The sequence below is a fragment of the Ptiloglossa arizonensis genome, chromosome 8 (genome assembly GCF_051014685.1).
Source record: "Ptiloglossa arizonensis isolate GNS036 chromosome 8, iyPtiAriz1_principal, whole genome shotgun sequence".
Taxonomy (NCBI): Eukaryota; Metazoa; Arthropoda; class Insecta; order Hymenoptera; family Colletidae; genus Ptiloglossa; species Ptiloglossa arizonensis.
In genome coordinates, this window is record NC_135055.1 from 22527800 (window position 1) to 22552084 (window position 24285).

At 41.5% G+C, this 24285-nt stretch overlaps 4 protein-coding genes across 10 annotated transcripts in view; 1 reads left to right on the forward strand and 3 right to left on the reverse strand.

The window, feature by feature from the left end:
• Toc (toucan) overlaps window positions 1-11752 on the reverse strand; it is a 29564-nt gene extending 17812 nt beyond the window's left edge. The window contains exons 1-4 of one of the 4 annotated variants that reach the window (XM_076318447.1): window positions 11618-11685; window positions 9506-9655; window positions 490-700; window positions 306-408 (exon numbers count right to left, since the gene is read on the reverse strand). In XM_076318447.1, the coding sequence (XP_076174562.1) occupies window positions 306-408; window positions 490-700; window positions 9506-9655; window positions 11618-11650 (497 nt within the window). In that variant the 5' untranslated portion in view covers window positions 11651-11685. Of the gene's footprint in view, window positions 1-305; window positions 409-489; window positions 701-4675; window positions 4830-9505; window positions 9656-9977; window positions 10271-11617 lie in introns of those variants that run through there. The other 3 variants (XM_076318449.1, XM_076318450.1, XM_076318448.1) reach the window with 3 other exon arrangements.
• A 345-nt stretch (window positions 11753-12097) lies between these two features.
• On the reverse strand, window positions 12098-18194 carry Mad (mothers against decapentaplegic homolog 1). Of its 3 annotated transcripts, none has more exons than XM_076318456.1 (4): window positions 18053-18194; window positions 17347-17734; window positions 15677-16990; window positions 12098-15604 (listed from the first exon to the last, which is right to left on the reverse strand). In XM_076318456.1, the coding sequence occupies exons 3-4, from the start codon at window positions 16921-16923 to the stop codon at window positions 15445-15447; spliced, it is 1407 nt and encodes a 468-aa protein (XP_076174571.1). In that variant the 5' UTR covers window positions 16924-16990; window positions 17347-17734; window positions 18053-18194; the 3' UTR covers window positions 12098-15444. The 3 variants fall into 3 exon arrangements, with proteins under 3 accessions (XP_076174571.1, XP_076174572.1, XP_076174570.1); XM_076318457.1 differs by having other exon boundaries at window positions 15677-16933; window positions 17947-18107; XM_076318455.1 differs by having other exon boundaries at window positions 17947-18105.
• A 186-nt stretch (window positions 18195-18380) lies between these two features.
• Ints8 (integrator complex subunit 8) lies at window positions 18381-22507 on the reverse strand. 2 transcript variants are annotated; one of them, XM_076318452.1, is made up of 12 exons: window positions 22165-22507; window positions 21649-22066; window positions 21331-21568; window positions 21026-21265; window positions 20709-20954; window positions 20408-20633; window positions 19886-20296; window positions 19566-19820; window positions 19238-19490; window positions 19057-19175; window positions 18644-18993; window positions 18381-18577 (listed from the first exon to the last, which is right to left on the reverse strand). In XM_076318452.1, exons 1-12 carry the CDS (start codon window positions 22280-22282, stop codon window positions 18458-18460), a joined length of 2994 nt encoding a protein of 997 aa, XP_076174567.1. In that variant the 5' UTR covers window positions 22283-22507; the 3' UTR covers window positions 18381-18457. The 2 variants fall into 2 exon arrangements, with proteins under 2 accessions (XP_076174567.1, XP_076174566.1); XM_076318451.1 differs by having other exon boundaries at window positions 20384-20633; window positions 22165-22505.
• LOC143150285 (protein phosphatase 1 regulatory subunit 42) lies at window positions 22196-24181 on the forward strand. Its single transcript, XM_076318458.1, has 6 exons — window positions 22196-22677; window positions 22754-23059; window positions 23144-23378; window positions 23441-23563; window positions 23650-23787; window positions 23872-24181. Exons 1-6 carry the CDS (start codon window positions 22537-22539, stop codon window positions 24003-24005), a joined length of 1077 nt encoding a protein of 358 aa, XP_076174573.1. The 5' UTR covers window positions 22196-22536; the 3' UTR covers window positions 24006-24181.
• Window positions 24182-24285: the final 104 nt, after the last annotated feature.

Sequence of the window (24285 nt, forward strand, 5' to 3'; positions counted from 1 at the left end):
ATTGTTCGGTGAATGGTTTCCGGTAAATGACGATTTCGCATCTTAGGAACGTCAGGTAGCTTTTCCCAGACCCTTCGCGCCCGGTGCGAGAATTTACACGCGGAATCCCCTACCTATTATCCCTCTTGACGTTTTTATAGAGGGGTTCGAGCAAGGTCCGGACTCGTCCGGTATTTCGAGGCGGTTGCATTTAACAGTGAGCGCAAACAATGTTCCGACGAAATGCCATTTACAGTACCCAGACACCGAACAGATAGACGGTGAACGTGTGGTGGGTCACGTAGGAACAACGTGGCGCGGGATACCTGAAAAAGTTGCTCTTCTCCTCGGCAAAGTGAACCAACTGTTGCACGTCATCTTTGTCAATATCCCAGACAGGTGATATCGTGAACGTCTTGTGCCCCGAATCTGCCAATAGAAAATGTCATTATTAGTCATCTCGTTCGAGTCGTCGTCGACGCTCGAAGCTAGAATACGAATATCACGTACCTTCTATCACCGGCGTGGAGACGTTGCGCGACAAGCACTTGGTTTTAGGAGTGGTCGAGTCGTCCTCCGCGTCGACGAACTGCAAACATCCCGAGAGCACCAGAGATCGTCGATGTCCCGGTACCAGGGTCGGTGTGGCCAGTACTCTCGATTTCGGGAAGAAGGATGGCCGCGCCGCGCGCGGCACTGGTATCCGACTCTCCCCTACGTTCTGCAATCGGACAAAACGGAACACGTTAAATACAACGCGTGCAGCACTCGGTGAACCGTTAACTATCTCACGCGGGAACGTTCGTACGCCCGCGAGACACGCATACCACGGAGACGGTCGCAGAATTCCTCCATTAATTTTCTAATCGGTTGTACCGTCTCGTGGCCCGAAGCTGCGCGCTAACTGAATATAGGCGGGCTTGATCGCGTTCCAGCGAGCAAATTAAATCCGCTGGGAACGGTACTTCGCGGCAATGACGTGTCCTTCGAACGAACGAACGAACGAACGCGTCGACGTTGGTTAAGTGGACCGAGCAATTGAGCCCGTCCAAGGAAGAAAGAAAGAAAGAGAGAGAGAAAAAAAGGAGGAAAAGAGAGAAAAAAAGGAACGCGGGCTATTTTTCAAGGTCGAACGAAACGCTCGACCCGAAGATCCGCGCGAAGAGTCCGTTGCCCTTGGCCCATCTCCAAATAAAACCCTTACGTCCCCCAGAGGTGAATCAGAAGTGTCTTTCTATCTTCATCTCTCTCTCTCTCTCTCTCTCTCTCTTTCTCTTTGGCAGTTGGCTTTAATTTAATTTTAGCCCCGGGTCCACCACCGCGTTAAACCTCTACGCGCGGCCACCTTTACCCCAGTGCGCCTCGTGTTCCTCCGCTTCCTCCTGACGCGTAAGAACACGCGTAACGCGTACCCTCGCCGCGACGTACGAACGAAAACATCGCTCGGTGGTCGATCGGGGCCGGTTATCGTTCGACCGCGAATCCGCTCGGGTCGATTTACTCGGCAACGAGTGTCCGAAGTATGGAGGCAAACAACGCGCGAGACAATGGTCACTATCGGGACTCGAACGCGAGGAATTTCGAGTATTTGCTCGAGAGATCGACCCGCGATAATGCTATAATAAACCGCGATTAGGCTGTGCAACGCCACGGGCGTAACTCGTTGGAACGGAGCGGGCCCCGTAGCCAGTAACGAAAATAGTGTTTGGTAACCGGTGTTCGATGATTCGTTCGAGAGATTAGTTCCCTATCGATGTTATCGGGGACGAAAGTGTATGCAAAGTGCTCGTGACCACTTGGAAATTCCATCGAGCGACGATTAAATAAAAATTCCCGTTCGCGGCTGTCCGTAAACTCCGACCACCCACTTTCGACCACGATCACGTCGCGATCGTCGTAGCGACGGATATTAGCGTATTAACGCGCGACGAAGCTTTCCTAATACACTCGTCGTTCGCGGCACATAAACGCGCATCATAGTCCGCGAGACGAACATGTGTTTCCCCGTTCGAACAGATGCTTTGAATCTCGAGGCGTCGCGTCGTTTCGGTTATTAAGACGGGAAGCACGTTTCGGTTCGTCCTTTCACGAGCGAATTATTCGCATTTACGGTCGAAGAATTGTACCCATTCAGAAGCCAATGTCCATTCCATTGGGTGCGATTTAAAAATTCTACCGTGAGACTCACCGCGAACGTTCTTCGTTAATAACAGGATGTCTCGAGCTATGTGGTACAGTCCGAACGAGAGTGATTCTAAATGAAAAAAAAACCTGACCGGAGAATCGCGAAATAAATCTTTCTCGTAGAAAGCTTCGCGTCTTACGTGCGATTTCTTCTCTAGAATTTACACACGGCGCGACTTCCAAACACGGAGCAAAGTATTATACCGAGCATCGTGTCCCGAAACCGTTCGCGAAAGGAACTAACGCGAATCGTCTGTGCAATTCGTGTGACTCATGGTCAATGTCATCGGTGTTTATAAACTCTGTAAACACCAGGTTCGGAAACGTTTGTATGCAAACCGATCGTATCGAGCAGACGGGTATAGATATCCGTAGATATTTCGTCGATTGTAAAACGATTCAATACGCTCCTCGGAACAGTTTCGTTTCCCTGAACGGATCGACAACGTCGAAAGATTCGAGAGACCGAAGAATCTATAAAGTATTAAACGCGCGACCAAGGACGCGGGGATTCCATCGGGAGTCTCCGTCGCGCGTGTTTAGAACTTGCGCGTATCTAAAATTCCGATACGATCCCAGCGAATCGGTTGCGATCCCGTCGTGCGATAAAATCGCTGAAAAGAAAAATTTCCCCGGTAGGAGCACTCCACTGTTCCGCGGTGTTTCTACTTTCTTTCTGGGAGCATTTCTTCGAGATTTGTGCGTTTCGTGGACGTAGAATCGACGAACGACGGAACGGAGTACCCGCGACGGAATCCTAAAACTGCGTTCGATCGTAACGGGGGACTGTGCCATCCGGCGTAGGATTAGACGCACTTGTCGCGCGGCGAGTAATTCAATTACGAAACGTTGAAACGAAACATGTGCCTCGGTGACCGAATATTCTCGTTACTCACACGGCGCGTCAACGCGCACCTAATAATAGTGTTGCCGATGGCCCGTTCGTAGCAAGAGGAACCAACTACTAGAGTAACAGAGTGCGTTCACCGACGACCCTGTTGAACGATGCCGCGGCTGAGAACTGGGTTACATCGCGCGCGAGTTTACTACGTACCGCTTGTTACTCGCGGACGCGCGGGGGCCTCGCACGCAAATCGCGCGATGTTTCTTTCTTTCTTTTTTTTTATTCCTCTCCTCCCTCCCGCCGCGGATACACGATCGCGACCAGCGGGACGATATTTCGTCACCGGCTACTCTTGCGCAGAAACGAATAAATTATTCAGCCGCGATGCATTATCGCATCACGGATACACAACACGGTGGCTCCTCCGTTATCCGCGCGAGCGCGCGCGACGTAGCCGTTTGTTCGTCAGCTCGCGGTTATCGCGCGATCCAACGCGTAAAAATCGGATCGATTTTCGCGCTCGTCCGCGAAACGGTTCGTTATCGATCACAAGAAAAATGTCAGGGTCAGAGTGAGCCGTAGATATCGACGAGAGGCGCGAGAACCGCGGCCCGTTAATATTGCATCGGCTCCTCGGTAGGCGAAAACGTGGCGGGAATCGAAATCGACGCGTTGCACACACCGACGACGTGCCCGCGGTGGACGGGCTAAAGGCCGGGCACGAGCATAACTTGATTCCATTAGGCCTTAATTCCCGGCAATTCGAGCCGCCTACCCGGTCGTTATCTCTCTTTCCACGCGAGACGGGGCAACTGTGTTAATTAGGAGCACATTCGTCTACATTTTTTCCGCTCTAACGGAATCACGGCGAATCCTCGAATCGTTAAGGTTTGTGGAAGGAGGGAACGCGCGAAACCGATGAATCCCCCTCTAAGGGGAAATCTGTCGGCGTAATCCGATCGCGCTCTCTCAGATTCGTCGTACGTTGCACCGAGGTTCGACGCGAACCGGACGTCGTCCTCCCCCGATCGGCGCAATCGGCGTTAAGATTGAAAAGTACTCGGTGAACGCTTTCTAAAACCAGAAAGACTTTCTAAAAGGCAACGGCGTTTGAGAGTTTGTACATAAATTACCGAAGGTAGTTGCACGGTCGGACGTCGTTTTCGAACGAAAAACGAGGGAACGCGGGGTAGAAGGGCGAGAGGAGGAGGGGTTTGTGGGTGGGTGGGGTGGGGGGAAAGGATGTAATCGAGCATTTGCGTAATTCCGGGCGGCCGGTTGGTCGCGGTCGGTCGCGGTCGGTCGGTCGGCCGGCGAGTAAATCGTGGACGCCGTTTGGCAACGTCGACCTGCAATTTACTCGATTCGTTGCGCGCGACCGCGCGATCGACGGGCACACGTGACCGCGTGTTATGATCCCCGTCTACCAACGTGATCCCGGGACCGGTCGCGGTAATTTCAATGGAATTAATTATACCCGCACCTGTGCGATCTAAGTCCATGGCGCGAGGCCGGTTCCATGGATCGGTACCGTCCGAACTCGCCGCGTAACGGAGCTCACCGATAAGATTAAGAACGAAGGTCTCGATCGGCGCACGCTCGCTCGGTCGCGCGTGCGCGCTCGCGAACGCTTCGCTCTCACCGTGTACGAGACTCGCTCGCGCGTACCTGACGGGACTGGAACGATCGAGACACATCGTTGAACATCGTCGACGGTAACGCGACGGTAGCGCGACGGTAACGGCGTCCCGCTTGCGTAATTCACGATACCCTCGTCCCGTGGTGTGTGTGTGTTCCGGTACCGAATTGAACGCGCGTGTTTCCAGAACCTCGGCTAGGAACAACGGGCGAGAGTCACGCGACGAAACACGGTCCTTCGACTCACGATCGGCTGATGAACGGGTTCCTCTTCGCGGCGCTCTTGCCGTCTCGCATAATTCGATCCACCGGTGGGTAGGTAGGTATACGTGTCGGCCAGCACTTTCCCTCGTCGGCCGAGTAAAACGCGTCTCGTGGGCCAAGCGTCGGTCTCTAATACTATTAATAAATTCGAAGTTTCCGTGCACCGAGTCACGGGACGTCGCGGATTCACCCCATTCGCTGGTACGCCACTGGCTCGCGGTTAGAAACGTTCCCGTCGATCCACGGGATGTTCGTCCCCTCTACGGGCCGCTCGCGGTGAAAAACCGCGGGAAATCTTTTTCCCGAAAGCCGCGCGAGCAAGATTGCTGCACACCGAGAGAGTCGCCGGATCGATCGCGATGCGCCCGCCGCGTGTACGACAATGAAACGTTCCGGATTCGCTCGGCGATCCCCCGGTACTACCTATACCGAGCCACCACCGAGCATCCGCGCACCTAGACACCCGCGCGACCGACAGTGTATACGCACACGCGTGCACGCCCCGCCTCGTGTACGTGCAACCGCGCCGCGAGCAACACCTCCGCGGAACGGGCGAGCGCGCCGCGACTGACACTCTCGTAACGACGATTGCTATTCTTCGGAAACACACGGTTTCAGCATTCACCGGCCCGTGAATCCGTACGTACGCGCGGCGCGGACTGTACACCCGAGAGCCGTCCACCCGGGAACAAGGCTGCCCGTTTCAGTTACGAGGTTGACTCCGCCGTTTCTTTCCGTAGTCGCGTTGACGATCAACCGCGCACCCCCCCACCCCCCCCCCCCCTACCTTCCCTTCTCGACGTACCCGATCCCCTTCGATGAAAATCGAACGGAAGAATCCGTTCCCGATCGGCCGCGGCGGTGTCGGCGCGGGTGTAGAAAGTACGCGAAGAGCACACGGTACAGGGTGTTCCAAAGTACGAACTTTTCCGCGAATCGAATCAACCGACCGTTTCGTTATGACCTAAGCGCGCTCGTTGCGTACTCTTACGTATGCACCGTGCCGCGTACGCGAAACGACGGAACACCGGAGTCGCAAGAACGACCTTGAAACGTTGTTCGCACCTCCGGTAGACTCGTCGCTTCGGGGAGAACCGCGACCGCGAGAGCCACCCGTTACCTACCGAGTCGACCCGATTGCATCGGGAGCTACTGAATTATTAAAAATGGTAAGAAAAAAGAAAGAAAAAAAGAAGAGTCGGATTCCGAAAGAGCGAATTTCTATTTTCCCGGGGAAAAACGAAGAGCCGCGGATGGGCGATAGCCGGCCGGAACGCGAGAAGAATAAATACGAGACAACTTTCACCGACGATTATCCGCGCTGTACGCTCTACGATAACATCGAATCACCGATGCTTGATAAACCGACCGGTGAAGTCACGTGCGCCGCGCGCGTAACCACAGGTTCACGGAAAGCCACCCGTCGGTGCGGAACCTCGCCAAATGGAACGAATATGCGTCGATCGCGAGACCCGTGAACGCGTCGCGAAAAAAAGATGAAAAAAAGAAAAGAAAAAAAATGAAACCGACGAATCGATTCGAGCGATTACGCGTTCCGCGAGCCCGAAGTTTCACGGTGCGCCGAGCACCGCGTTTAAACGATCCTTTTGTGCCCGAGTTTATCGATTTTAGGATCGAAATCGTCCTATAGCTACGCGACCGGTCCTCGTCGACCTTTATACACATCCGTTCCTACTTCCCGCCGCGTAAAAATCCCCGAGGACCTTGAAAGGCCTCTCCTTAACCTCGACGCGCCGACTGGCCAACTCGCGCTGCGTTTTCATGCGATGCCGCGACATTGTGCGCGCGACGAAACTCACCGAGCGCGTGTCCGTGGTGTATCGCCGTGCGACAAAATTGTTGCACTCGCGGGTATATCCTTTCTCGGTTACGTCAGGAGACGACACCGTCCCGTCTAGAAACGCCCGGCTCGGCTCTCCGTGTATCTTTCCACGGATATTGTCAATCGCGCGTTCGCGTAAAAAAAAGAAAAAAAAAAGAAAAAAACAATAGTTACCCCACCCAACTTGTTCCCGTGCACACGACGAATCGTACGAAACGGTTCGAGCGTCGTTGAACGAATACAGCTAAGCTCGTTTTATCGCCACGATTAGACGCGACGAACGATAATCGGTTACGGTGTTTTCCTTCGACGAGGATGGACGCGACATTAATAAACACCGGAAAAGGTCCGACCTTGTTACAGCGCGCGCCTTACGCATTTCTTTTTTTTTTTTTTTTTTTCTCCTCTCCTCGACGCGTCGTCGCTGCGGATCGTTCCGCGTTCGCGTAACGTTCTTTCCTCGTAATTGAAGGAAACGGTCGCACGGTTAATCGTGCCCGTTATCGAACGATAAAGTTTCCAAATGAATTCAGTCGTCTACGTGGAAACAACGATCGAACAGCTACCTTCGGTCGGTTGCGTTGTTATTAATTATTTTCCGTTCCCACGCACCGTCCGTACAAAGACGACGACTCGAACTTTAAATATTTCTCGAACGTTTCGTTTCCCAATAGCTTTCAACGGTTATGTTAATCGCGCGCGTTGATGGTATTTCCCGGAGATCGTATAGATTTCCCTGCGTTTCGTATTCAAGGAGCGAAAAATAACGAACAATGACCCTCGGTCGATTATTAAAGCAGCGCTACGATCGTTCCCGCCAGACGTACGATAGAATTCGTTAAAAAAATTCCCTTTGTTCCTTCGCGTTATAGATTTACCTCTCGAATCGAGCCTCGGCCTGTGTATCGCACGTGCATCGAACACGATTCTCCCAGACGGGCGAAAAACCATAGACGATGAAATATGGTCGTGAACGGGTATAAAAGAAGAAAAGCAAAAAAAAGCCTCGAACGATCGTTATCGGTTCAGCCACCCCCGATATCATCTACGAGCACTCTCTCTAGACAGAAATATAATACAGTTGGCCGCAATTGGTCGCCGTGTTTTCGTGCCAACAATTATATATATACACGCAGAGAGAGAGAGAAACGATCGAGGAGCGTTGGATGCAGTTGTCCAACAAATTGCAGACGCAGCGCGGAGAACCGCGAGATTCCGGCCACGCGATTTCGGTACGAACGCGTTTCGAATAGCGACATCCTAATTCGCAGTCCGTGCGCATTAGAAATTGTCTATTTGCACGTGTACCGGTTCGGTGCGAACCGGCACGTCTCCGAAGGACCGTTAAACACGGTGAAAATTTTACGAAGAAAGCACCTTCGCCGTATAATGGGTCAGTCAGCGGACGCCCGCTTTTACAAGCAGTTCGCGTGTCTCCTCTATGCTCGTCGCGTTCGACGATTCTGTTACGAACGACGAGGAACGACGCGCGAGCGAGCGAACGACCGAACGAGCGACCGATTACCGCGCCGCGGGACGGACTCCTTCTTCTTCTTCGAGAAAAAAAAGAAAAAAATAAAAGAATCGACGATTCGACGCGTTGAATCGCCGCGAGCGGTTGCAGACCCGCGTCACGCGTAAGAACGCGTTACGGTGTTATACAACGAGAGCCCGTATGTAATTTACATACGGGGCTAGGAAAGTTTCGTCGTACAACTACTTTCCAAGTGTTCACCGTCACACTCGGTACACGCTTCGTCATTCATCGAAGCCAGTCATAAAAACGGGGGGTCGAAACGGTCCCACGGAACTTTTTCTAATAAGCACCGCTTAAACGGTGACCGGTACGACGAAACCTTTTCGGAGATCGTACAACGACGATAACCGTCACCGTTTATTTACACCGTCGATTTACGAAAGGTATCCGCCGTGACCTGTGTTTGCTATTTACGCGAAATATTTTTGGCACGGTGCACGCGGAACGGGGACCCCGTTCCACGTTGACCATACGAGGCACGTACGTGCTGTTCATCGATCACAAAAACTCGCGGCATAGCTGACACAAACGTACGTGCATTGGACAGACGTGACGCGTATGTAGGTACTCCGCATTGTCCTGGGATTGACGTTTGACGGAATCGACCAGAAAGAAACGAAACCCTCGTGTCGCGTTCCCCCTCTCCCCGTCCGTTGAAACATTAACCGGTATCGTCCGATCCGAGATAGCGCTGAACGTTTCGTTTATAAATAGGTTACAGCTAGGAAATTTCTTGAACGCGCAAATAAATGCTCGTATCTGATCGTCACAGTTTCCGCACTACTGCGGGTAAATAAGTGTTTTACGGTTTTTAATGTATTGTACCCGGACCGAGAACGAAACTCTTGCCCGGAGCGTTGCAGCGCTGGCTGCCAGTGCGGGTATACGTAGATAGTTTTCGAACAACGTTCCACGAATCTATCGATAAGCCCCGTATCCGCGTACTATCCATTCACTAAAATTAGAGACGGTTAATTCCACGTGTATCGCGGTGTATTTATACGTTCGTTTCCCCTCGGGGGCTTAGGGCGCTGCGTGTGGTCAAGATCGAACGCGTTCTACCGCGATTCGATCCACGGAACCGAGCCAGACTGCGCGAAATCGCGTAGAAACTTCAAGCCGTGAGTTTCTCGGAAGTCGAGAGTGTTCGCGATTGTTCGGGGTACGAAGGCGCGTTCGTCGTGTAAACACGAATCCGTGCGAAAATATTTTCCACCTCGTCGTCGTCGTTCCAGCGATGTTCAGTACTACCCGTTTGCCCCACCATCGAAGTCGACTGTGTGCCGCAGTCCGGCTGATCGTCACGGCGCCAAACTACTTCTTTCTGCCGTGACGGACCGCGACCACTGTCCACGCAGCCAACCCCCTCGATTCGTTTCCAAAAAAAAAAAGAAAAACAAGCAAAAATGGTTCGGCCGAAACGACCGTCCGAAAATCAACGCACTGTGGCTGTTCCGTGATCGTGGACGCGAAGACGAAACACGGTGAGCGAGCGAAACGATCCATTTCGTGGAATCAGCAACAGTTGTTGACAGAACGACAATACCGCGGTTCCTCGCGGATAATACGTAACGATACGCCCGAAAGTCGAACCGAATATCGTCGATAACCACGGTGGTCGCGCCGCGTCACGCTCGCGCGGATTACGCTTCGATTCGGAAAGTTTCTTTATTTTGACTGGAACTCACCTTGGCCATCTCGTTTTGGGTGGGTCCTAAAGATTGCACCGTTCCGAAACACTCTGATTCCGGGCACGGACGATGCGGAGGCAGTTCCCTGACATAAGTCGCGTTCCGTTAAACGGCGATAAATGCTTGGCTCGCATGCCCAGTCGTTTTTTTACCCCGCGCGACGCTCCTTTTCGATCGCGGCCGTGTACAACATTCGTGGCGACACGTCGATCGCTTGCGGATACCACCACGCAGCGACGCTCCCGACGCCGGCGTCGCCGAGAACGACGTTATTGATCGGCGCCGTGCGGAGGCGTCGCTACCCGCGGAATGGAGAAGGGGGTGGAATTGCCGGTGACGGAGACAGTGCTCGAGGCGGCCCGGTGGAGATGGAAATGACCAACCGAAGCGCCACCGCCGAAAATCATTCCACGAGCATCGCCGATGACTCTACGACCTCCCACCCTCGAGGCTAACCCGTGTGTAACGCGAGCTCGCCTTTTGTATTTCGCCTGGAAGACGGAATCGACTCGTTCGCGACGATCCGTGGATCTTCCAACGATTTAATCACAGTAACGAACCAACGGTTACATTTTTGCGTATCGTTGGAGAATCTACGCTTCGAAATCTATCGCAATTTATTTACTTATCGTTCCCTTATCTAGACGTAATTCTATCGATTCGGTGCCAGCCGATTAATTCGGAATACATTTGCCCGATACTTGGTTTTTACTTTCAATTCCCCCCCCCCCCCCCAACTTGTGAAAATACGTTTCTTTTTAACTTTGTGGGTATACAATTTTCGTTTCGATAATGCATCGTATGAAATACTTCTAAAGGCTGTAATCAAAATATTTCGATATCGACGAATTATAACATCGCGGTATAATTGCGATATCCCTTTCACCGTACACGGTCGCGTATGTTGTCGCGACGGAAAAGAATTATCCTTCTGACCGTTTTCGGTGATAATTCGCACGATAACCTTCCCAATTCGTATCCTTTCAAGGGTTCTTTAAGAGCGAATTATCGAGGAATTATTTCATGCTAATTACTTTTCGAAAACGGAAAGTACGGGGTCGATATCTCGGTTACTGTCGAATCTAACGAGGATTTGTACGCAACGATAATGTTTCCAAATTGAATGAAATTGCGATACAGTATGGTTGATCCCTCCCCACGCGATAAGAAATTTCCGATATTGAATAATTCGAAGAAACAAGGCAAAGGACGAGTGTTTACAAAATCGATCGAGAAACATTTGCTAACGCGATTACAGACCTACACTTATGTACATACATACTTTGATATCATCGATCTACGCTCGTAACTATTTCGATTAAATGTTTGCGCAGTATTAGAACGATTACGTGCCTTTAGAGCTCGATCGAAAGAAAACGACATTTCGTATACAGCGACTTAATACGAATAAAACCATCGCGAGTACTCAACGGTGATTCAAATGTTAAATTAGTCATACAACTTCGATGTTAAGCATACTTTGTTTCTTTGCGTTGGGACATAAATTTTAAAACCGTGGAATTTCAAAGCATCGACAAAAACGATCGAGCATCGATCGACCAAACAATTTATTTCGCAATCTTTTACAAACGTAAACACGAACTTATGACACAATATGTATATCGATAGGAACTTACCGATTCATACTCATCCATGTTGATTGCTGGCATTTTTTAAACATTCTAACCAAATCGTGTTCGACGCGCGATCACTTGTCAACTCACGATACTAATATGACAGCATCGGAAGGCAAACACAGAAAATAAAATATCCGTTAGTCTTTCAAACACAGTTTGTGAAACAACGAATCCCATTAAGTGTTCGTAAATAGACCAATAACTTTATCCTACACGTCGACCTATAGTAACTCTTGTTTCAAAGTCGCGCCCTTTTTTTCGTCGTTTAAATCCGAGATATCTTGTTTGATGGATCTTTAATTTTTATCGTTAATTTACCTCTATATCGTTTTCGAACACAACGAGACTGCATAGGAACATAAAAATACAAGAAAATATCGGGAATAATTGAGGATATTACGGATTTTATATATATATTGATCAGTAACTTTCGGATCAGTAAAACTACAGTGTTTCTTTTTTTTTTTCATTGCACATAGATACACAGATAGGAAATATTCTTTATTTATACTCGGTAGCTGCACAACACAGTAATTACCAGAAATGCAGATACAGTAGCACAAAAACGAAGGTTTCTAACGTCGTCGAGTAAGGGCCGATCGTTTCGTTTCGAAAGACAGGCGGAGAAAACGAGTGTACACCTTACGATACATTCTAGTGTATTCAAAGTCCCCTCTTAACGATTTCTGTAATCTTATAACGATAGTAAAGCTGTACGATATCGTAATTTTGATTGCTCCGAGAAACTGTAACGACTCTGTTGTACCACCGATCGTAACGAACAAGTCGTTTCGCATATTCGAACGATAAATATCGCGACCGATAAAGAGAGGAGTGCGTTTTTCAACGCGTTTCGGCGTATCTTAGAGTCCTCCGTTGACAATCTTTATAATTTTACAACTAAAATTACGTCATACGATATCGTACTTCTTGATCGCGATAGGTAACTACGCCTCTTATTATCGTCGTCTAGAATAATATACACAATGATACTGACATCCCAAAGAAACGCAAAGGAAATAGCGAAGAAAAAGCCCGCAGCTATCGGGTCTAAATGATATATAATGTGGAATGAATTCTGAAGATGTACTTGTTTTTTTACAGCTAAAAAAATTTATTTACACTGACTGACATCTAGGATAATCACGAGTCTCTTTCCAAATCACCGTTTGTATATAGACAATTCATATATATATATATATATATATATTCGTGTATACATTATACACTGTACTTTGCGAAACTATATTTTTAGATATATTTTTACATTTAGAATTCAAAGCTGTAGGCAGACGACGGATTTTAGACGAAACGTCGCAACACGTTCGAAACGTTGTAATCCTATTTGGCAAATAATGTACCCATTCGCCTCGTTACATGCTATAATAAATTTAAATTTCATTCTTTACGTTTACAATATTATAAGGCGTGTGTATACAATGTAAAAGGCATCCAAGGCACAACTTGGGCGGTACGTACTTAAATATATAAGTCGTGGCGTTATAGTTATTTAGTGTAAAGTTAACTAGGCTTTCTCTCAATTAGTAGTTTGAAAAAAGTAGCAATTAAGAAAGCGATATCAGGTGATTTGGAAACGTGATTCGCGATGTATGGTGCTTGCTGCATTAACAATTAAATCAAGAAAGATACCAACAAAGAGTAAAAGCTCCAAGTATAGGTATTACATATGTAACTATTCATACATACATCTTGCAAGAAAGCATTTGTGCTCGTTACGAGTGCGATAAGCTCGACATACCTAAAACATTAATTCACATCTGTCTTAACCGGTGTACATATTGTAAAACTTTATCAACACCAATTACAATCTAGAGTGGTCTCGGTGAAAAATATTCTTTTTTAGCTAAACAACAGATTTCACAGGTGATCACGAAGAAACGGTAAATGGAACGATAAATATTCTTCTGATTGAATATTTTTTTATTCGTCGTGTATAAGATCGTCTTACTTTTCTCATAATGGGTTATTGTCATATTTCCTTGTACGATTTGCGTTTATAGATCCAAACTCTTATTACATTCGTTGATCACCCATACGCAATTTGCTAAATTTGGTAGCAAAGAATCACAGCTAGGTACATCGACAAATAAGTAACAGCAGGCGGCAGTGACTTCTGTTCCACAGTTCTCAAGTACTCTTAGATAATGTTATATGATCCGTATACCTTCTTCATACTTATAATTGAAATATACGTAGGATATACATAAAATTAATTCGATGAATAGTTATGAATTTATCAGCAAACCAGAAGATCATTGGAATATACATTGTCACAGGTATTTCCGTTTAAAATGTTAAGTCAAATTTGTGCTTTATCGGTAATACCTGTGTATCTTCATGCAAAATTAAACAGGGAGTCGATATTTGTGAACAACTATGTCACGGAACTAATGTTCTCTCATAAATACATAAAAAGATACAGACAAGACCATTATTTATAACAAATCTTTCATGCTTTTCAATAGTTTTGATTTTGCTTAATCCGAACTAAATATTCGTATGACCTTTCTAGCTCATTATCGAATGTACGTGACACGTAAGTTTTTCGCACAACATTGTATAGCGTTCTCACAGAACTTGTACATCATTGTTAAAACATATGAAGCAAATTGCATTCCTTTTTAAGTGAATATTTTTACAAACGACTCGTTTCTCGTTAAAAGAAACTAATTGATACATGTAAACGTTCAACGTGGTTTTACGTAGCTTAAATAAAAAGCGTCACATACATACGATTTTGGCACTTTTCAGAATTCTACTCATAAAATTTTCATCGTTTTGTTAAAGTCTGAAATTTCCGAACACTTCTGAAAAGTGCAAAGCTAATACATCATTCTTATATTACTCTCAAATCTGACAAGTAGCAAGTAGATGACTCTATGTTAGTTGTCACATTAGTTTCTTAGAAGGCTACATCCAAAGGCTTACATTACACGAATGTTAGGAAACGTTGCACAAAAAATATTCTTTATACGCATTATCAGAGTTAATATTCCAATACGTCATCGGATGCAGTTAACTTTCAAACGTCAACGTGAGATCAGCATCTGATGTCTATATTGAAATATTAATTGCAGTACTATTAGTAAAATCGAAATTAATTACCCTTAGATTATAGTCTTTATAGTAATAAATTTGAATAGTCTAAGGCTTGTTTAGGCATAAATCAGATGCTTTAAAAACACGCGTATTGTGTTTAAAATTGTAAACATTAAAATGTTATTTCATTGAAATCTGAATCATTTGTCTCTATTGATCGGTAATCATTTTTTTGTTTCATACTGTTTGATTTGTTCAACTATGATGGTACAAGTCTCGAAACAGTCTAGTGAAGCATTCATGATATAGCACTAGCAAATATTTCCACAACAATTTTCCATATAAAATAAAGTATTAGAAGTAGTTGAATAGATTTGAAAAATATGATTTTTCATATATATGTAAGACATATTTTTTACTATAATTCTCTCCCTATGTAACAGCCAAAAGTTGTACAGCTTTTATGTGTACATTGCGATCTCTGAAATTTTTACATCAAGGATCACATTCAATACTTATTGACTTTTGCAATCCTTTACTCTCATAAGAATTATATTATCGACTTTCTTCATTGTGCAGACATAAAATAAGTCTCACATCGGGGCAGCATTGTCTCACTTACCACTCTTATTATTCTTTCTTAAATCTCTTATAATGTCTATATTACTATCGCACTATGTAATATTAAAAACTGCTCTTGAATCATCAGGTTTCTTTCTACATTTCACTATTTTTTTTTCTCCTTGCAATTAAACACGAGACACAAATTATGACACAGAACTTATAGCATTATGAGGAGAACCCATTTGTGTTAACACTTTATCCAACCACTGTAAGGGTCCGTGTAAATGGGCCTCGATCCAACAGGGAGTTGATGTAACATCCTGTCGATGGTATTCAGCACCCCATCCTTTAACAAAGGACATTCTGCAACAAATATAACGTACATCGTTATTTACATCCCTAAGCATCAACTTCTGAAATTATAATAAATTTTACCTTATGGTACACATTTTCGTTAATTCGTAGACAGCTTCAAAACCATGATTAACACTTTGTGAAAGCAGCTGGGCAAACTCCTGGTTATTAAATATCTTCAATGAACATCCTGGTGGAATTTTACAAACTGTACTAGGATGAAATCCATGATGATGATTACAATTTCTAGACTGCACAAAAATAGCAGAATCAGAGAGACATTCTGCATACACTTCACCACCTACATAATACAGATGCACTCCTTTGCCTATATGTCTTCTTGTATTTTCAATGGTAGAATTTCGATTAACATTGGACAACTGTCCAAGACAAAAACGATCTGAGTTGTTGCTTGGATTTGTAAAGCCATCCACGATAACAGAATGAGAATGACAATGAAAAACTTCACCCACTCTACAATTTAATTCATAATATGCAATAGAGGCCCAATAAGGAGGTTCTTGGTAACACACTGGAGCTACTTCAGCTGTTCCACTTGTATCCATTGCTACCGGATCAGGTGGTGGTGACTGCCCAGGTTGCGAACCATCTTCAGGCGGAGAATATGCTGGAGGTGGAGTTTCTGGCAATCCATTAGTACCATACGGACTCTGTGGATTTGGTGATGTTGTACTTCCTGGACTTGGAACAGATCCAACCGAAGACATAGGTGAAGTTGGATTTACACCACCAGTGGATCCAGCATTGAATCCACTGGAAGAATAGGATACATTATGCGGCATTGTTGGTTCTGCTATTTGTTGAAATGGTAACAATGAATGTCCTGGAGCATATTCTGAATGTCTAGGAACCAGAACTGGCGGTAGTACTGGACTTTCCACTCTTTTATAATGGTAAGGATTGATGCACACTTCTTTCTGTTTTGCAGAGAAAGGGTATTGACATAATTCCAATGGTTTCAATTCGTGGTGTGATTGCAAATCTGGCCATCTCCATACTCGACAATAAATTACATGCGGTAAACCCTTACGATGTGAAACTTGCAATCTACCGTCTAAACTTCTTGGAATTGTTACACATTTACTAGGTGTGCCTGGACAACTTAAAGCATGTTCCAATTCTTCTATTGCACCTTTTCGTTTTTTTAATTTTTTTACTAAAGAATCCACTGCCTTTTCTGCCCATTTTTCTTCTTCGTCGCCCTGTTTCCAACCGAGCAACTTCTTTACAGCAGGACTAGTAAATGAAAATAAACTGTTCAACGAAGACATAGGTCCAGAGCTTGATGATCCTTCTTCATCATCCATGTTAAAAATACTGTAATATGTAAATTATCTCTATGATGTTCTTATGGTATTTCTGTTTCTAAATAACCTGTAATTCAAGACAATCTATCAAGCTCCCTAGATTTAGAATTTCCTAATATAGTTGACACAAATATCTCTTGTACGTCTATTACTAGCTACTTTATCTCAAAAATTAGAAAATTATGTATAACATATTGGGTAGCTTTTAAAATCTGTCTGATTCAGATTACAAAGGTATTAGTAATTCTAATGAAGCAAAAAAATAAATATTGTGTTACATGTGAGGTTAGATATTTCTAAAATTCTGTTCACAGAGTTCACAGAATACAAATCTAGCACTAACGCATAAAAAAAAGCGTAAGTTATAAGAGCTTACATGAAAAAGACGACACTTAACCAGAAATAAATTGCATACACACTTACGTAGAATCGCCTAGCGATCCAGCATTGTTTTTACTACAATCTCCCACTCCTGTTACCACATTCTTGACGCCAATCTCTCGCCATCACAATTAAATAAAATTATCCGAGAATTTATCGATTCCACACCTTGACTTTATCGTATTCTTTATGACAACAGTTCTACGAACACGATAAACATCTACCTAGGTAAGCAAATTTTCTTGTAATACAGTATAGCCACTCGCAGCGTTCATAATCTTTCTGTCTCTCTTCCACTTTATCTTCTCTCCGTCTTTCAATCTCGTTTCCGTGGCGGTCAGGGTATTTGCAATGAGCAATAGTTAACAGAGCATTCAGAATTTCAGAAAGCATCAGCAAACTTCCCCGCGTACTCACCGAAATCGAGCATCTAAAAATTATTCTTATGTAGCAAATTGTATCGAACGATATTTATTATTTCCGTCTTTCGCAAGTAGTTTCAACTACAAATATTTATCCGTAGAAAGAACGAAACGTCGTATAACAGTGTTATGGCGTTCAAGAACATCATGGCGCCGTGTTTACGAAGACCGAACACCGCGAGAACTGTACACTTTAACTATGTTAATACACGTTGCTTACAATTTGTCAAACTCCACTATTGTCGTATATTTCCGTCGATAAACAACTTCTCTTGTACACGTTATTTCTAATTCGCAAACATTATTTATGTATAGATTTTACGTACAGCGGTAATATGCACTCATCGTGCTACGCAACGACAATGTATTCAACGATAAGGGCTGATCGTAGATGACTCACTTGAAAAAAATGATACATTAGAGACTGCACCGATACTTTAGTGTAATAAAAAAGATGCTATTTTACATTCTTAAAAACATTTTTTTAATATGTGTCGTTAATTTAACCAAACTATTGTACATAATAAAATTATTTCGTTAATTTCGCGTTTCATAAGATCGATTAAAGAGTAAAAACAAAAAGCTGTGATTGGTACAAGCTGAACACGGAAATGGAGGGAGATTTGATTGTTTCAATTATCAGTTACAACTATAAATATCAAAAACTATGTATTTAAGTAGTAAAAAGTTATTATACAATGGTATAGAATTTTTGTACATATACATTTTTATTAATAAACGTACTGTTTCGCCAAGGCTCTCAAAAATTTTGCTTTCCGAATATTTGCTGCCTCCCGTTGTATCTCTTCATTATTATTGGAATTTAATTCCAATAAGCCTATTACTTTAATCTAAAATAATAATTACATATAAGTTTGCTATTTTTTAAAATAAGGAAACTATATACGATTACTAACTGCCAGCTGTTTCCTATGATGTTCACCGCGTTTTGTATGCAAATGTATTAGATATTCGAGTATTGTGGTATCCCAAATGCAATGATAATATGCATCCATAGCATCGGCTGGAGCGCAGCTTTTTTGATCACTCGCTGCCATTTTAAATGCTAAAGAATAATCCACTTCCTCTAGAAACTGACATAGAACAGCAGCTTGAGTGTAACATTGTAAATGAGCGCAACACTTAATCATACGTCTATAAACAAGATCGTCAATCTGTAAACGTGGTACAGGTTGACTAAATAAATCACTAGCCACCATAATAGCTTCTAAGTAACATTTCATAGCACTCTCATAATATCCTAAAACTAAAAGTACTGTATTAATATCTTTCTCTGGCGACTGTACGAATTTATTACTTTAATACATACCAAAATTAAGATCTCCCATCAGTCTTAGCCAACCAACATTACTTGGATAATATTTCAGAGCTTGTGTTAATAACTGAAATAATAATTCTCCAATACTTCTAATGTTGTAGGAATTAGCACTGAAAGTATTTATATATTATTATAAAATAATATAAATTCTACAGTATATACATAAACTTACTTTGGTACACCAGCTGGCCAAAGAGAAAGATATTGTGTGTGTAATTCGAGGCTAGATTCATCGCGTAAAACGTTGCGTAAACGTGCTAACAATGAAATGACTACAGTAAGAACCATAGGTTCACGTAATCTACTAAGAGTACTTCCTATACTAGCAATAACATCTCTTGAAGCACTACCACTACTGGTTCCACTACTACCACTGTTGCTACGTTTTTGAGGTTGATCTCTGCTTGGACCAAACGCAACTAAAACTAAAAATAAAACTATTTAATATTCATAGGAGTCAATGATATAATTCATTATTGTGCAATACTCGTAAAACCAACCCATGTCCCATGCTTCTCTTGGAAATTTTCGTCCTCCTTTGTACTTAACAATATCTTGGCAAACATTACTAATAGCTGCTGCAAATTCAGTGTAACTCCAACGTTTTTCTAAACTTGTCAGATAGTCCCATTCAGCCATATTTAAAAGAAAAACAGTGCAGTATTCAATGATTTCTTGTCGTGGAATAATTTTGTCTGTTGCTTGTAATGTTCCAAGACATTGTTTACATTTTGCAACCAAGCTTTGCGTATCACCTATGGTATTTTTATTTTTTTATACAAGTCAATTATTATAATATAATTGAATAAAAAATGCTTACACATATTTGTTGCTGGCCAAGCATGAAGGCACTTCCATATTTCAACAAGGAGACATTCCCAGTTTACTAATTTACATAACTTAAATATTAGTGTGTTAGAACTTTGTGAATGTTGCTGTGTTTCTTTTTCTAGCAAAGTTAAAATTTCAACTGCCCCTTCAAAATCTTTAGACATTACCAACTCTCTACTTTTGGCTAGCAATACATATGCATAATCTTGAAGAAAGCTTCTAGGAAGGGACATAACAACACTTTGTAATGGAATTGGTAGTTCCCAACAACTATTTACATGCCATAAAGGTTTCATTCGATGTTTCCCATCCAATTGTAACAATATTTCATGAATTTCGCTGGTATTATATGACTGTATTAATTTTTGCTCCAATTCGAACATTTCTATTCTTGTGTTTTCTGGAATTAGAAAAAGTTATCATTATGACGTAACGTAATAATTAATTAATATCTTGAGCTATATAATTAATATTTATGTTCACTAACGGGTATATGTCATTAACTGTATACCCCAGTCATTCTTTAATAATAAATCAGGTAATTCTAGTTCTTCTGCATCAACTGTTTTTCTTATTTCATCCAATTCCTTTTCATCAAATAATGATAAATACAAAGGGTCACTAAGTATTTTGGAAGCAAATCCATCAATATTGCTTGCATGAACAAGATAAAGAAGATAACGAGAAATGCGTATTTTATCTATACCAGATGTCTTTTCTAAAACATTTCCAAGAGCCTAAAATGATCCTTATATAATATAAATAATGAAGGAATAAATGCAAATATTTTTAAATCAAAATAATTATGTTACCCAGAAAAACACATCAATTCCTTTGGCACCAGCTTCTCGTATTTCTGTCACATAATCACCAAGGATAATACTACCATCCAAAATTTTTCTAACCAAATTCAAACACTGAATTTGAAGCAAAAGATCACGAGCTACTACAAGCTTTCTGTTAACAGATCCTCCTTGTATATCAAGTTCTAAATTATCCCTATAAACTTGTGGAATTTCTCTTGAAATATTGTCTGCTTGTAAAATTTGTAATATATTCTACAATAGAAATATACTGTTAAAACCCTATATGCAAACATATTTTTTAATTAATACTCAAAGAAACATACAGTGTACTGATCTTTAATTGATGCTTGCAATTGTTGAGTTAGACTTGTGGTAACTCCATCTATAGGTACTTCACATGCTAAGCAACAGCCATCTAAAAATTCCTTTTGAATATTACTACAATAAAATTTATTTTCTAAATTATTAGAGTTATAAAATAATTCTTTTGCTTTTATAATATGACGCTGTGCTTCCTGATACTCTTCTTTTAATAAATGAAATCTTGTTAGATCGTAATGTATCTAAAAAAGGATATAAAAGAGATCAGAAATGATAAAAGTATATTAATATGTTGCAAGGATAATACCTGGCACTTAAATTCTTCTATGTTTATAGGATACATATTTTCCCAATTTTGTTTTATTTCTGTGCTATCTTCAGTCAGCACTTGAAATGTGTTGAAGGACAACATTTTTGGATTTAAATCTTTACTCTCCAGGACATTGTTTAAAATATTTACACTATTGGATGCTTGTGCTTCTAATTTTCTAATTATATCATCTATTACACCAAGTGGTACATATGTTGATTCCTGAATACCTGGACTAATGTGTACAACAAGAATATAATATGAAAGAAATAATTCAAGAGGTTTTCCATCAATCATACATATTTAAAATCTTACATATGAAGAAATTGTTGCTTAGTTTGTCTATTATTTAAGGCTCTGTAAGTAATTGCTCTTATATGCCATCTATGACACAGAACCATTGTAAATAAAACTTGGTCAGAAACTGTATGTATTGAAAATTCAGGTACACCTGGCATTTCAACAATTAAATCTGATGTCACATAAAGAAGATCTTGTAGCAATGTCATTTGTATGGGCAAAGGTAATTTCTTTTCTAATATGTCTAAATCCCATTTCAAGTATGCTGCTACTCTTAAAGAAAGAATCTTCAAAGCAAGATTTCTATGAGTCCATTTATTCGTAGTGTTCGGTTTTGCTTCATTCATTTCTGCATCAACAATTTTCACTTCATTTTCCTTCTGTTCTGAGTTTATTGTCATAAATTTTATTATCAGATCTGTAGCCGATGGATCTATAATAAAAATAAAAATGTAATCGAAACAGTAATTTTATTAAATATTTTATACTATTTATGTTAAATGTGACATTTAAGGTTAGGTTATTATTTACCAGGAAATGGTTTAGATAAATGTTGCTCCAATAAAGATGGGTTTAATAGAAATTCGAACCAAAGAATTGTATCAGGTGAAATCGGCACTGTGCCGGGTCTTAATAAATCCACATCCATTATGGCATTGTTATCAACTCCACGATGTATAAAATAGGAAAAGCCGTGACGTTCATTACTTGGCTTTGAAAACTTATTTTGAAAGCAATCTTAGATGTCGCTGAAATAAAATGTTTCTCTGTCGTTTATTCGATAGTAAAAAGGACACATAGATACCACGTGTAAACGGCGCGCCATTCCAATGTTTGATCAATTGTAAACGCATTATGCAAGTTTTCGTGTTTATATTTTTTCTTCAATAAAATCTCAGAATCATGGTAAAACTAACTACTGAATATATTGAAAGAAAATGTTCTCAAGCACAATTAAGCAAATCTCTCAGCAAAAAAATAAAAAAATATGAATTATATGGCACAACTCACTTACGTATGAACAATAAGTTTATCAGCAGTATCGTAAGTTATTCTTATTGAAAAATAGCAATATTTAATATGAATCTTAATAATATTAATACATATTATTTGGTTGTAGGGTAATTTTGGTGTTTATAAAAATCTTAAAGTAATATATTTGCAAAATAATAATATATCAACAATAGAAAATTTACATTTTGCATCAAATTTGACTCATCTCTACTTGCAACATAACACAATAAGCAAACTCGAAAACTTATACTCTCTTGAAAAACTTCAGACACTCTATTTGGGATACAATAATATAGTTGTAGTAGAAGGACTTGAATGTTTAAAAAATTTATCTACCCTAGATATTGAAAATCAAAGGCTAAATCTTGGAGAGTTACTATGTTTTGATCCGCGAAGTGTATATACCTTATCTGTAAGTGCATAGGATTATGTTTTAATTATGTGTTTCTAAAAATTGTAAATAATTCTTTACATTGATCTGTTACACTCATTTCAGACTTGTTTGAAAGTGCTCAATATCTCTGGTAATCAAATGAAATCCCTAAATGACATCAAGGACTTGTACAAATTAGAAGTTTTAGATGCTAGAAACAACTTCATTGATGATATAGATGATTTAACTGAAAATATAAGTGCCTTGGTCTCTTTAAAAGATTTATGTTTGCAGGGCAATCCTGTAACTCAACATTATAGATACAAAGAAAATCTTATTGCCAATAATGATTCAATAAGTGCGTTTGTACTAACTGTTTACTTATACTTGCATTTTATTCCAAAATGTACTAATTTACAGGAAATTTCAATGGGAAAACGGTGACAGATATATGTCGATACTTTATGAAAAGATTTAAGATGGAGAAACATCTTCGACATACTAAGAAACCTTCTAGGACCACATTGGATGAAGATATTACAAGTGTGATTTTAGAAAATTAAAATTTTTATATAAAAACATTTTTACACAGATCTAATTACTTTTAAACGAAATTTTACTCATCCTAGATTCATTAAATTTACCACCTGCGTTTAAAAAATCAATATCTAGAGCAATGTTTCAACATCCTGGTCCAAAGTTATCTGTTACAATTTCATCGGCTATTGTTGAAATGCAACCACAAATATTTCCGTCGTGGAAAACAGGTACATTAACACAAAAACCCACTCGGTTTATCACAATATGTATAAACATTATTCATGATAAATTGATTATTACAACTAATTCAGCGCCAGGTACAAAAACTGTAAGAAATGGTCATGTGACACCAAGACCATTCTGGAGTAATGTAATTAAAACCAAGCAGCCTCATGTTGTGCGATCATTGATAAAGAGCAAAGCTATTAAATTACCACAAATTTAAGTCATCTATCAACATATTATAATAGAACAATTTCTTGTATAACATTTAATACATTTGTCATTATTTATCTTCACAACGTTACAACAACAAATTCGAAAAATAACAAACTACACATGTAACATTACACAATATCAATTGTGTACAATATTGAATACTATACATATTTGCATGCAAGAAAACAGATTCTTTCAATTAGATGTGTTCTTATTTATTAATATTCTTTTTTAGAAAATTATTTATAATTCATTGTATATTTTTCATTGATGTTTAATTTTGTATA